Genomic DNA, 14,770 nt, shown 5'->3' with positions numbered 1-14,770 from the left:
TGCTTAAAAACTCCGAAGAGTCTCCCTGAAATATTTCATTAGTCCTTACAGTTAAGTGTTGAGATCTCCCCTAAGTTTTCACATTTGATTGTCTGGATCCTGAAAATCTGGACATCCAGACAATTTACCAGTCACCTTACAGAACACATGTACACAAGCAATGTTTTTTCTGTGTACATACTGATACGGATATTCAGGTATGCTGAGACCAAGTATTCTTTCACCTCGCCTCCTCTGCAAGGCATCTCACCTATCACCATTAATTTCCATCTTCTGCTCCGTGCAGGTCCCCTTCTGTGACTATCCTTCATATTCTTATCTTCACATTTCTTTACCCAAGAGACTTTGGTCCCACAGCACAGCTGGGATTTTTCTTAGGTTGAATAAAGAATAATAAATTTAGTTCTAATATTCCCTAGTCCGTATTTTCAAGACAGAGGCTTAGTCAAAAAGGAGTTTTATGAGTGTTTGTTCCTTTTGAATAATGACAGCAGGTGCACAAATATAAATGTAGCAACTTTACTGTGGATTGCTGGATTCAGATCCACAAGGTACTTTAAGGTTTCTATGAAGAATTAGGTGCCTAAGTATCTTTGGAGACCTGATCCCTAATTTTGAAAATTTGGCTTTCATTCAAGCTACTACAATCCATTAAGTTCCCTTTATGTTCTTTTAACAGAACAGACTTCAATAGCACAAGTATAATATCCAATAATATTGCACCACACTCCAGATACTAGCCTACTATAAGGTCAAAAACCCTTTTGTTCTGTGTTACAGAACAAAAAAAATACCCATTTTATACCCTTGCAGTTCTCCTACTTTAGAATTTTGAAGGACTGTACAACAGCTCTGAATGTAGCCCTAATTACTTCTACTTTTCACAAAGTTTCATGTTTTACCATCCCGGCCTCCAGGAAAATTTATGGTTTGGCCAACTGACCTCTCTTAGACATCTTATGCACTTGAGGGCCTGTATCTGACAGCAGGTAGCTCTCCACCAAAGAAACAGTCCTACACGTACATACTTAAGATGAGAGAGTCAACACTAACGGCAACACGCACAGTTTTCACAAAAAACTGTTCTACAACTAGGACTGCACATTTCTGTATCTTGTGACTTACATAATCCCCCCTAAAGAGAATGTCTAAGATTTACTGTAAAACACATTCATTTTCCAGCAGTGATATTTAAATAAGTGGCAAAAAAGCCACCAAAAGAAGAGCCAATAGACCACAGCATTTATGGCTTTAGCTCAGTATTACTAACTTAAGCGTACCACCACTACCTCCCTGTGTTCTCCACATCTCCATCTGAAGCTGGGCCACTGCAGCAAAAGCTCACATGAAGGTATCAGTAGGGCAGCTGGGGCTCCCCCGCTCCTTCAAGAGCTCTGCTTCTCACTGGGCTGCAGATTCAGACTCCCTCATGCTTCTTTTCCCTCTAGCTCCATGACTCTTGCGCTGCGGGCAGCACAATGCTTCAAAAGGAAGGGTGGAGACTGGCCTTAGCCTGAATACCCTGTGTACACTGGTGGGTACGGCATCTTCCTGGGAATGGGGAGCATTGCGTCCAGACCTCCTCAGACAGAGGACAATGTAGAGCACAGATTTCTGCACTTCCTGGAAGAATGCTGTCATCCCCATGCTAAGGAAGGGCAGCATTGCCATCACTATCATGTTCGCTTAGGTGTCCATTAACACCATTGCCTCATCTCCAACTGAATGGATGAAGGATACTAATGTGCAATACTGGGTCAGATACCAGAACTCCAGAGAAAGACAGCGCTCAGACCTTGTCTACTGCATAGCATTTTCTGTCTACCTGTAGACGACTCCCCTTTCACCATGCAAACTGCCTGGATCTCTCTCCAGAGTTTCCCCTTTGCTTTCAAGATGTTTACACCTACTCTTGGTGGACTGATTGCCCTGCTGAGGTTAGATGTCTACAGTGCATGAAACATGGTGCCTGATTTATGAGGCCCAGATGTTCCACCACAGTAAACGTAACGTCAGAAAATTAGAACAACTGAACAAGGAAGGCTTACCGGAAAGACGTGGGAAGTAATTTTCTGTTGACCAAAAAAACAACTCAAGTCTGGCTGTGAAGTACATTGTATTGTTACCCTGAATATTAGTCATTTCAGAATGTAACCACAACAGGTTTTCCCATAAATAAATCAGATCTCTTCCCATGATTCTCTTCATCAAAAACTTCCTATTTGAATGACAGTTTTTAATTACTAGATCAAGTACTGCTTGCATAAAGAGTTTCCATTTCAAAGAAGTACTGCACTGATATGAAAAGTCTCTGTGGAGAAACATCCTTGCCATTAGAAAATGCACAAGTTTTGACTACTCTGTGGCTTTCCTATAGAGAGACCACGACATAGCATATAGAGCAAACAACTGCATCAGGCTCTTGCCAGGTGCATATACTTCATTTGCTACTGATCCACTACGTCCCTGGGTGAGGCTCAATTTCTATATGCTTCTGTTTTCCCCTCTGTAAAAAACACAGTTTCTAAAAAGTATTTCTCAGCCTGGAGAAGGAAGCAGAGAGGAGGGGGAGGAGTGGGTGATGGGGATTTTACGAGATCCCACTGGAAGTCTTGGGAGTGGTGCCTCTTGGCTGCCCCAGGCTGCTCCTGGCTGGGTTTGGTGACCTGCAGATGCAATTTATGTAAAAGGCCCTCACCCTCTAAGGTGAGGACAGGACAGGGAAGCAGCTGTTGTGGTGGTGGGGAAGGTATGTGGAATGAGGGGCCAGTGGAGCAAGCCTGAGCTGAGCTTCTGCCAGGATTTGCCATCACAGAAGAGGCAACTGCAGCATTTACCCCATCCTCCCCTTCTGCCAGGGAGCAGGGTGCCTGCCTGTGCCAAAGAGCTAAAACGGGTACTGCTAGCACCTGACGGGAGGAGTTACAACTTGGGTTCTCAAACTAATGAAGAAAAAGGAATGAGAAAATGTCCTATGAGACTCTGTAGCAGCACAGAGGGAAGAAGGCAGGGGGGGAGAGTTTGAAAACCGCTGGATTATAATTTTATGGTAGTATTATTTGATGGTCTGACTTAACAAGTCTTTCCAACTTTGGTTCCAAAGATTGTATGGATACTTCCCTATCTCACCCAGGTGTTTGAAGTTTAATTAATTAATGTTTGTAAAGAGCGTTACAATTTCCAGATGAAAGGTCCTATGCAAGTGCAAGGTAGTATTACTCATTGAGGTGACTAGGTTAGAGAGTATCACGTTACACAATACAGCTCTTCCCTCAATGATTTTAAGCGTTTGAAGTTCTGATAAAATGTGTTTATCACTAAGAGAGATATAATGGAAATACTCTTAAGGCGTGACCTGGATTATGAAACCAGAGGTATGGTTTTGGGAATGGAACAAACGAGAATTAAAACAACTCCTGAGGCCAGATTTGTCTACAGTTGTATAAAATGTATTCTGTTCTTTTTTTTCCTCTTCCAGTAGGCTTTTCTTCTCTTCTAAAATAGAACCGGTTATTACGATGGGTGTGAGCAGACATGCAACAGTTCACGTTCAGTTCCTATTTCCATACTCATCCAACTTGACATTTTCTCATGACTTTCTCAAAATTATTTTCTGTTCTAATTTTTTTTTTTTTTTTAAATGTTTGGATTAACCCTAAAGGTGAACATTTTCTTTTTGGAAAGTTCGGCTTTAACCAGCAACTGAATTAAATCAAAAGCTTGTGGACACCACCAAACTGGAGATTGCAGTCAATACGCTTAAGACAGGGTTGACATTCAAAGCTATTTAGATCTAGACAGGCTAAAGGAATACGTCAGCATGAACTTCATGACACTCAACAACGACAGATGCAAAGTCCTGAATCCGGAATGGACTGACCCCCTGCATCAGTACCAGTTGGGAAGTAACTACCTGGGCATCAGCTGTACTGAAAAGGATGTGGGGTCCTGGTGTTCAGTAAGCTAAACGGGAGTCAAGCAGTGTACCATGGGTATCAACAGGAGTGCAGATCAAGTGAACTGCTTTATTCAGCGCTCATCTGATCAGATCTGGAATATAGTGACCAGTTTTGACCCCTCAGTACAAGAAAGGTGAGGGTAAATTGGAGCAAGTTCGAAATAGCGTCACCAGGGTGGTCAGGGTGGACTGGAGCACTTGACCTAGGAGGAGAGGCTGACGGAGCAGGGTTTGTTCACCCTGGAGAACAGATGGCTTCAGGGGACTTAACAGCAATCTTCCCATACCTACAAGGAAGTTACTGAAAAGACAGAAGCAGGCTCTTTAGTGAGATACGCAGTGGAAAAACAAGAAACAATTGTCATAAACCAAAGGGAGGCTTCAACTGGATATAAGGAAAAAAAGATTTCATGGCAGATAATTAAGCATTGGGGCAGGTTGCCCAGAGAGTCTGTGGAATCTCCATCTTTCAAGGTTTTCAAGACCCAATGGGAAAAAGCCCTGAGCAACCTGATCTGAAATTAGTGCTGACCCTGCTTTGAGCAGGAGTTTAGACTAGAGACCTCCTGAGGTTCCTTTCAATCTGATTCAATGGGAAGAGAGGGAAACCCTAGTTTATGTTCAGGTTATGTATACTTGTCCAGGAATGGGCTTGGACTTTTGTGATTGAGTTAAGAGAGTTGAACAAGTTTGCTCAAAATTTGTTTGAAAAATAACTTTACTTATTATTTGTCAGAAGACAATTGTTAATATTCCAACTGCCAGGTTCCATCTTTGTTCTTCTTCCCTCATTTTCTAACAAACTTACCAAGATAGCAAACAACGGAGATTTGGGATGGCTTATAAATTAAGGCATTATTGCACCTAGAGGTCTCAGTTAAAGGAGAAACAAAACCAGGTTTTTAATAATACCAGGTAATGGAAGAACAATGCACTTCAGTTTGTGCATTTTTAGTCTTAAAAAAGAATCTGCATCAAGTTAAATTTGTGAATTACTAAAACACATTATTGACTAAGTTTTAAAATACACTGAAAGCTTTCTTTAGCTGAGTCTTCTCAATTTTTGTGATATTTAAGTAAAGGATTAATTTTCCATGACTGCTGTTTTTATTGTTAACGGCACTCATTAATAGTTAGTCTTCTAGAGGGATATTCTTTTTCCTTGCATTTTTAACACACATTTTTCTTATTCTTCCAAAATTCTGCTATATTCCCACTAGGAGTTACATGCCTGAGTAAACCAAGTAATTAAAAGTGTAACAAAAGCACACCTGCCGTAACTCTGATCATTCTAAATATGCGATCATATTTCTGATTTGTCCAGAAACAGAATCAGTAACTGAATAAGGATGTCAAGAAAACAGGTTTGTTACAGGGTCACATGTCAGTTTCCTCCTTTTTTCTGTCCTATGCTTCTCACCCTCCTCTCTTCCCAAAAAATTACAGAAATCTGTAAGAAGATAAAAATGGAGCAATGTAAAAAGATGAAAAATATTTAAGAGTTACTAATGACTGCGTACTCAAAGGCACATCCTGCAAATCTGTTCCTTAATACTCTAAAGAGGTCAAAGGTGTTCAAAAAAGACCGTATTAGACAATGTATGAACTTAAATGGACTTCTAGGAAACTAGAAATCTTAATAGTGGCTAATCTGAAAAAACATAAGGTTAAGAATAATGTACAGACTCTAAAAATGCAGTAGAGTAGCTATATAGTTGGTAATAATACTGAGCAGTTTGGGGAGAAGGGCGATTTCTATGCTTTGTTCCAATGATTTTTGGAAAAAAAGTAAATAAAACATCTAGTTTTCATTACAACTGCATGATATTAAAGGTAAAACTAAGAAAACATTTTCATGGAAAGAGCATTCTGTGCATAACATGTTAATGGTAGTTAATGAACCAAAACCCGCAGAAATCCCTTTGGACAGCTAACAAAGACACACAGCTATTAATTAGGTCACAGTTGTTTCCTCACAAATCTTTTGTTCACTTTAGTTGTAGAAAACACCAACATATCCATTAGACCTGTGGGGAAGTATTCACCAGTGAAGAAAATATTTATTATAAGTTAAATGCTTGCAATTATATGACTACTTATGGCAGTTCTGCTGGTTTCTCTCTTTGTAAGTAAACTATAATCACCCAGTTCACAATCTATTCTACTCCTCAAAACACCACTCACCTCAGTAGATCCAATTGTTTCATTTTGTGTACTTCAGGCAACCATTGTAACTCAATCACAGATTTTAAAATGTTTTGAGCATCCAGTAAAAAAAAAATGGAAAGAATTAACACGCTTCATTTTCACAAAACAAAAGTTGAAGAAAGTATTTTTTTAAGGTTACCACCGAGAGGTGAACGGTAATTTCTGCTTGAAGCCCAGTTAAATTTGAGTCCCACTCACAAACATGGTTTGCCCACTACATCAGTTACTTCATTAACTGGCTGTGAAGAAAATGTTTGCAAAGGGCTCCTGTTCCTACTGCAGAAAATTGCAGAACTGCAGGCTGCACATCATTTCAAGGACACAAACGAGCCCGATTTCCTGGGAGCCTAGGGAAGACCACTGCCTTTATGAAAATAATCAGTAAGTATTTCCTAATTTTTATGTGTGTGCAATGCACCATGGGGCAGACAAGATGGCAGAGAGGGTACTTCACAGTGGCAGAGTATATCACTGCTCTGTTGGGGACAAAGATGGCAGAGGCTGCTGGATTGGTAGCACTTCATCTTTTCTGCTTGAACTTTGCTTTAGAAAGCTGGCCATGTTCATCACCTCACCAGTCTAGTTCCACTTCTCCCACCACCACCCTTGCCTCAGGGTAGCTGCTGCCTCCTTACCTCCATGTCTCCTGCCCCAGAACACCTCTACCACTTCCTCCTCACACATCCCACACCACTAACTATTGTCACTGCCTCCCTCAGCCCACCGAGACTGAATTAATAAACCTGACTGAATCCAGCTGACTCTGTCCAGAGCCTCTTGGGTGTGTCTTCACAGGCTCCTAGTGCTGGCAGAGTTTATTACCTCAGGTCTGCTGCTGCGCCTCACCTGCAATGGGTTCATGCCTCACAGGTTGGAAACCACAGGGCCAGACAATGTAAGAAGTCTTTTCAGGTCATTACTTCTACAGTTTTATGAGTTGCTAATCACAGTAACTAGGATAACTAGGTTAACGAGGATACGTCTGAAGTATGACTTAAACCTCTGCTCATTTTCGAATCAAAATTAAAAAGAAAGAGTCATAGAATCATAGAATGGTTTGGTTGGAAGGGACCTTAAAGATCACCTAGTTTCAACCCCCCTGCCATGGGCAGGGATACCTTCCACTAGACCAGGTTGCTCAAAGCCCCGTCCAACCTGACCTTGAACACTTCCAGGGATGGGGCATCCACAGCTTCTCTGGGCAACCTGTTCCAGTGCCTCACCACCCTCATAGTGAAGAATTTCTTCCTTAGATCTAATCTAAATCTACCTTCTTTCCATTTAAAGCCATTACCCCTTGTCCTATCACTACATGCCCTTGTAAAAAGTCCCTCTCCAGCTTTCTGGTAGGCCCCCTTCAGGTACTGGAAGGCTACTATAAGGTCTCCTTGGAGCCTTCTCTTCTCCAGGCTGAACAACCCCAAACTCTCTCAGCCCTTCTTCATAGAAGAGGTGCTCCAGCCTTCTGATCATCTTCATGGCCTTCCTCTGGACTCACTCCAACAGGTCCATGTCCTTATGTCGGGGCCCCCAGAGCTGAATGCAGTACTCCAGGTGGGGTCTCACAAGAGTGGAGTAGAGGGGGAGAATCACCTCCCTCGATCTGCTGGTCACGCTTCTTTTGATGCAGCCCAGGATATGGTTGGCTTTCTGGGCTGCAAGTGCACATTGCTGGGTCATGCTGAGTTTCCCATCAACCAACACCCCCAAGTCCTTCTCCTCAGGGCTACTCTCAATCCATTCTCCGCCCAGCCTGTATTTGTGCTTGGGACTGCCCTGACCCATGTGGAGGACCTTGCACTTGGCCTTGTTGAACTTCATGAGGTTTGCACGGGACCACCTCTCAAGCCTGTCCGTATCCCTCTGGATGGCATCCCTTCCCTCCAGCCTGTCGACTGCACCACACAGCTTGGTGTCATCAGCAAACTTGCTGAGGATGCACTCAATCCCACTGTTCATGTCACCGACAAAGATGTTAAACAGTGCCGGTCCCAATACCAACCCCTGAGGAACGCCACTCGTCGCTGGTCTCCACTTGGACATCAAGCCGTTGACCGCAACTCTTTGAGTGCGGACCAACCAGCCAATTCCTTATCAACCGAGCGGTCCATCCATCAAATCCATACCTCTCCAATTTAGAGACAAGGATGTCATGCGGGACAGTGTCACATGCTTTGCACAAGTCCAGGTAGATGACGTCAGTTGCTCTTCCCTTATCCACCAACACTGTAACCCCGTTGTAGAAGGCCACCAAATTTGTCAGGCACGATTTGCCCTTAGTGAAGCTACGCTGGCTGTCACCAATCACCTCCTTACTTTCCATATGCCTTAGCATACTTTCCAGGAGGATCTGCTCCATGATCTTGCCAGGCACAGAGGTGAGACTGACTGGCCTGTAGTAGTTCCCTGGGTCTCCCTTTTTTCCCTTTTTAAAAATGGGGGTTATGTTTCCCCTTTTCCAGTCAGTGGGAACTTCACCGGACTGCCATGACTTCTCAAATATAATGAATAGTGGCTTAGCAACTTCATCCGCCAGTTCCCTCAGGTTCTGCAGATGCATCTCATCAGGTCCCATGGACTTGTGCACCTTCAAGTTCCTTAGATGGTCTCAAAACTGATCTTCTCCTACAGTGGACAGTTCTTCATTCTCCTACTCCCCGCCTTTGCCTTCTGTGACTTGGGTGGTGTGGCTTGAGCACTTGCCAGGGAAGACCGAGGCAAAAAAGTCACCGAGTACCTCAGCCTTGTCCATATCCTGAGTAACCAGGTCTCCCATTTCCCTCTGGAGAAGGCCCACGTTTTCCCTAGTCTTCCTTTTATCCCCAGCGTACCTATAGAATCTTTTCTTGTTGCCCTTGACGTCCCTGGCCAGATTTAATTCTATCAGGGCTTTAGCTTTCCTAACCTGATCCCTGGCTGCTCGGACAATTTCTCTGTATTCCTCCCAGGCTACCTGTCCTTACTTCCACCCTCTGTAGGCTTCCTTTTTGTGTTGGAGTTTGTCCAGGAGCTCCTTGTTCATCCATGCAGGCCTCCTGGCATTTTTGCCTGACTTCCTTTTTGTTGGGATGCATCGCTCCTGAGCTTGAAGGAGGTGATCCTTGAATATTACCCAGCTTTCTTGGGCCCCTCTTCCCTCCAGGCTTTTGCCCCATGGCACTCTACCAAGCAGATTCCCAAGGAGGCCAAAGTCTGCTCTCCTGAAATCCAGGGTAGTGAGCTTGCTGTGCACCCTCCTCGGTGCCCTAAGGATCTTGAACTCCACCTTTTCACGGTCACTGCAGCCCAGGCTGCCCTTGAGCTTCACATTCCCCACCAGCCCCTCCTGGTTGGTGAGAACAAGGTCCAGCATAGCACCTCTCCTCGTTGGCTCCTCTACCACTTGGAGAAGGAAGTTATCATTGATGCATTCCAGGAACCTCCTGGATTGCTTATGCCCTGCCGTGTTGTCCCTCCAACAGATGTCGGGGTGGTTGAAGTCCCCCATGAGGACCAGGGCCTGTGAGCGTGAGGCTGCTCCCATCTGTCTATAGAGGGCCTCATCTGCTCGGTCTTCCTGGTCAGGTGGCCTGTAGCAGACCCCCACTATAATGTCACCTGTCCCTGCCCTCCCTTTAATCCTGACCCACAAGCTCTTGGTCAGCTCCTCATCCATCCCCAGGCAGAGCTCCATGCACTCCAGCTGGTCATTGACATAGAGGGTGACACCCCCTCCTTGTCTCCCCTGCCTGTCCTTCCTAAAGAGCCTGTATCCCTCCATCCCAACACTCCAATCATAGGAGCCATCCCACCACATCTCCGTGGTGCCATAAGGTCGTAGCCCTGCAGGCGTGCACACGTCTCTAACTCCTCTTGTTTATTCCCCATGCTACGTGCATTTGCACAGAGGCATTTAAGTTGGGCCCCCGATGAAGCTGACTTACTGGACGGAGTGGCTGGAGTTCCTTTGTGCTGCTCTTCAGGCGCTCTCCTGCTGACCTGTGATCCTTCTAAAGGCTCTGGGCATCTATTGCTGGCCCTGGCATCAAACTGGTAGGAGTGGAATGGACTGAGGTTCCCCTCCCCCGGCATCTCTAGTTTAAAGCCCTCTTCACCAGCTTGGCAAGCCTATGACCGAAGATGCTCTTCCCCTTCTCTGACAGATGGACCCCGTCAGCCCCTAGCAGACCAGGTTTCTCAAAGTGAGTCCCATGGTTTAAGTAGCCGAACCCCTGGCTGTGGCACCAGTCCTGTAACCATCTGTTGATTCGCCAGATTCGACTGGCCCTTTCAAGCCCCTTCCCTTTGACCGGGAGGACTGATGAAAAAACTACCCGTGCTCCCAAGTCCCTTACCACCGCTCCCAGGGCTCTGTAGTCCTTCTTGATACTCCTGTGTCAACATTATTATTCTTTGGGGAAAAAAAAAAAAGAAGAATTTTAAGCAGTTAATTGTCTTACCATAATCCTGTCACTGTCAATAATGGTGTTCAAGCGGTGTGCAATGGTCAGCACTGTGCAGTGAGCAAACTTTTCACGGATCGTCTTTTGAATGAACTCATCTGTTCTGAAACACAGCAAGAGCAATGCAGACAAAAATAAGATGCTTGCATGGATAACTGAATGGAAGGCAGGTTTTATGACCTCATCAAACATGACTGTATAGCAGAAAATATGCTTATGAAGTCATTACAGTGCTTCTTCCTCTCGTTATATTAGACCACCTGGAGGCATATCATGAAACGTACTCCAAAATTTACCCTCTAATACTTGAGGAGGAAAGAGTTTCTTCCTGCAAGTAGAGCAATAGGTTTCATTTCAGGGGACTAATTTCCCAGGTTTTGATTACAGAAAGAGGAAAATTCTGTAGAGTCAGATATTCCTACAGATTTCTACACCAAAAAGAAGTCATTGTTATTTTCTTTCAAGCTTTAGTTTGTGCAAGGAGTGAAGAAAAGTTGGTGAAAGTAAACATCCTTCATTGCAAATCAACTGAAGAATGAACACAAGACAGCCTGTAACTAAGGTTCTTGATTTCAACTGCAAAAGGGGATTAAATAAAGGAGATGGTTGGTAAACTAAACTAGGACTGGAGTAGCTCAAGAACTTGAATACAGAAAAAAGAAAACTTGGCATATTCCATAAATCAAAAGTGTTAACTAGAACACACAACCCAAGGAAAGGGATAAAAGCTTTCAAGTTAAGAGCCTCAACCTACTACATGAATTAACCACCTCAGAAAAGGATATCAGGAGGAAACAAAAGTCTTGTAAAGAATGAAAACTAAGCTAGTGCACAGACACTGAAGTACAGGGTTAAAGTGATAACTGTCACAAATAAAGCTGAGAACCGTGAAAAGGGAATAAAATTATACCAAAAGATACTTAAGACACTAAAATGTTCTTTAGCTGTATAAACAAGCATTAAGGCAAAATAGATGCAATACTCACAGAGATTATTCAAGTAACTAACTGTACAAGAGAAGCATTGACACCACCTAACTTAGAGCATACCAGTCAGGCTTAAATGTGAAAATCTATACAGTCCTCTCTTTAGTCAATGAAAGGGGAAAGGCATGGCTGGAAGGTGAATCAGAGCACCTGAATTAGGCAGCCATCAGGTGATGAAAGCCCTCTAGAGGCACATGACAGCCCACAATGCACAGGAAGCCTTGGCTCCCAAGCTGAGCACAAAGCCAGGCCACGTGAATACTCACATACTGCCCATCAGCCTTCAAAAAAAAAAAAAAAAAAAGATGAGTGGCAACACTGGAGAAAAAGGTATAGAAACTAAAATTCTCATCCAAGATAGAAGAAAGACACAAAGAACTCAAAATATACTGGGGTTAGTTGGACCAAGGAAGCTCCAGCCTAGAAGTCAGGCACTTGAAGGCATGGGTCTCATTTCCAGGATTTCTAGTAAAACATGAAATTGTACTTTTATATATAATGACTGTTGTCATATATAATAAATGTTGTAGATAGGTTTAAAACAAGACAAAAGAGATATGTGGATAAACTGGTATATTTAGGCAGCCATGTTGGCTTCAACCAGTTGCTTGCAAAGCCTTAATTCTTCAAATTGTAAAAAGTTAACTGGAAAATCAAATAAAATACAACAAAGATTCATGCAACACGTCTTCCTCCAACAAATTATTATTTCTTAGACAGAAGTAGTACTCTACATTGAATCTGTCTGACATGATAAATATTTGGTATCACTTCATAAATTAAGCAAAAAGAATTGTTCTGATGCCACCATGTCAGGAGGCACTAACAATAAAAAGTGAACAAAGACAACTTTGGAAGAACAGGATGACTTAGAGCAATGGAGTAACCGTCAAGTTTCCACAGTAGAAAGCACAAGCTTATGCTCTGAAGGACTGAATGTAACTTCTGTTACAAACTAAGTTTAAGCAATCAGCACGACAAAGGAATAGACAGATCCCTGCTGATGACAGGACGAATCATCAGAGAGAAGGAAGACATAAATAGTTAAGTAAGAGTTCCCGTGCATGCTGACTGTCATCTTCATCTGGGGACAGAAACATCTAAGCTCTGTCACGAGCTTAAGAGAACCGGGTTCTGGGCCGCAATCTGAGAAGGCTTGGTCCTTCTGCTCCCACTTCCTAAAAGAAGCTAAAAAACATGGTGGGAAGCAGGTGTTCCTCAACTCCTCCTTTTGAACCAAGGCCAGTACGCAATCAGGGAAGGAGGCGGGAGCAGAAGTCAGGACAGAGCCAGGCTCTTTAGCCCTGTGCATTAACAATCTCCTTAAGAAAAGGAAGTTGTTCATTAATGCCCCACATCACAGCAATGCCAGCGTTTTCACCCCAGTGTTAATGCATGTATCTTTTTTTGCTATCTTCTCAGCAATGCCTCAATGACCTGACTACTCTTACTTTCAAAAGAAAAAAAAAATCAGGGCCATACATGAAAACAGTCAGTAGGGAAGAGGCTTAGATCGACAACGGGATGTGTCCTCTGCAATTGTTAGAGATAGTGAAACAGAAACAAAAGGTTCAGTACTCCCTAGAATAATGTAAAGAAAGCCTTTTTCTTTCCTTCTAGTCAAGCTCAAGGTGAGGTTTCCTGCAGAGCTACTAAGAAGCGCAGAGAATCGTAGCTTGCTCAGGAATGTTGAAAACAACTTTTTAAAGGGCGCAAAATGATTTGTAACTCTCAGGTTATTCCTACTGTTATCCGAGAATGCCTCATCCTTGAACATCCCTGTCCTCTGCATTCATTTATTATATCTTCCTTCATTACGTGCACTCCTTATAGCACCACCTCTTCCTACATTTACAACAGAAACCATTTCTCATTCTTAGATAGATACTACCAAACTATTATCTTAAACAGGTATTTCTTGAATATAAGCTTATTCCTAATGAGAAACTGCTGGCCATACTGCGGGTGTGACAAATGTTCTAAAATAAGACTACAAAGTAATCAGAAACAGACCTAATAGGTCCATCTTCAAATATCACAGTAAGAAATCTCATGCAGCCATGTCTTCTGATAGTGACTTGACCAGATTCTCTCTCAGGTTCATGGTAGATCTTGGAGTATAGTTTTTGGGGTGGCAGGCAGAAGCACCATCAGTAACCTCCAGAAGAATCTTGGGAAGAAGGCAGGAAAGGCAACAAAATATAAAAGACTAAGAAAAGATCTGTGTACAGAATTATGTACTGACAGAGTGCAGAGACTATATCACATGCCAGTTAGAGCTGTCTACCCTCTAGAAAAGTGCCAAAGGAAGCAGCATTTCTGTCCTTTTTTCAGGGCATAAATGGACCTTTTGTGGCATCTATCCACACTGAGAAAGTTGCCAGGCAAGTGCCAACTGATTCCATCACCCACCTCAGTGGATCAAACCCCACCATCTTTCAGGCACATTAGAAACCAAAGATGCAACCTGAATACCAAACTAGGGCTTCTGGATGACAAAAGCTCAACCCTAATCTGATTATATGAAAATGGGAACCACAATATTCCCCATCAGAAGGAACAGCACAATAAGAAAACACAAAATGGTGGTATAGCTGTCCCACTGGCACCACGGGTTGAGGATCTAACACCAAGTTTCACAGCAACTCAAGATCTGGTGTAACCTGAATTAGTTGACTGTGTAAAAAACAAAACAAAACAAAACTATCTAAAGAGCAAGAATAAATACAATCGGAATGAGAAGCAACAAAGCTGCCAAAAGGAACACTGGATAAGTCATTATCTTCAGTCTAATGTCCTCCTGGGATTGTCCTGGAAGCGTATCTCACACTACACAATTCCTGAGTGGCTTTGGATAATTTCTCCAAAAGAGAAACAGTTACAGATAGCAGTTAGATGTAATGAAAGGTTAAACCTTACAAGGTTAAGCTGGCTAATGAACTGAACTATGAGCAATGGCTGTTTTTACCAGACTCAATGAACAACCAACGTAAAAACATGGCAGTTGACTGTTCCCAAAAAGTTCTCTCTTCTATAAGCAGTAAAAATACAAGTTAACGCATACTACTGTAGTCAGTGCACAGAGCTTAGTAAGTTCAACTTAACTCAATATTTTAAGAAAAGTCTCAGTTACTAAGGAATTTGTTTCAATATATCACCAAAGCAACTACAGAAAG

General features: G+C 43.0%; 1 protein-coding gene across 2 annotated transcripts in view; it reads right to left on the bottom strand.

Annotated features, from left to right (window-relative positions):
- Nucleotides 1–14,770, bottom strand: part of ABCC4 (ATP binding cassette subfamily C member 4 (PEL blood group)) — a 160,150-nt gene that overhangs the window by 17,471 nt on the left and 127,909 nt on the right. For both annotated transcript variants that reach the window (XM_076362161.1, XM_076362151.1), the window contains one exon: nucleotides 10,606–10,711. In XM_076362161.1, coding sequence (XP_076218276.1) covers nucleotides 10,606–10,711 — 106 coding nt within the window. The remainder of the gene's footprint in view (nucleotides 1–10,605; nucleotides 10,712–14,770) is intronic.

The sequence above is a fragment of the Aptenodytes patagonicus genome, chromosome 1 (assembly GCF_965638725.1).
Source record: "Aptenodytes patagonicus chromosome 1, bAptPat1.pri.cur, whole genome shotgun sequence".
Lineage (NCBI taxonomy): Eukaryota > Metazoa > Chordata > Aves > Sphenisciformes > Spheniscidae > Aptenodytes > Aptenodytes patagonicus.
Note: the sequence above shows the minus strand (reverse complement) of the source record. Positions and strands in the feature narration are given on the sequence as shown.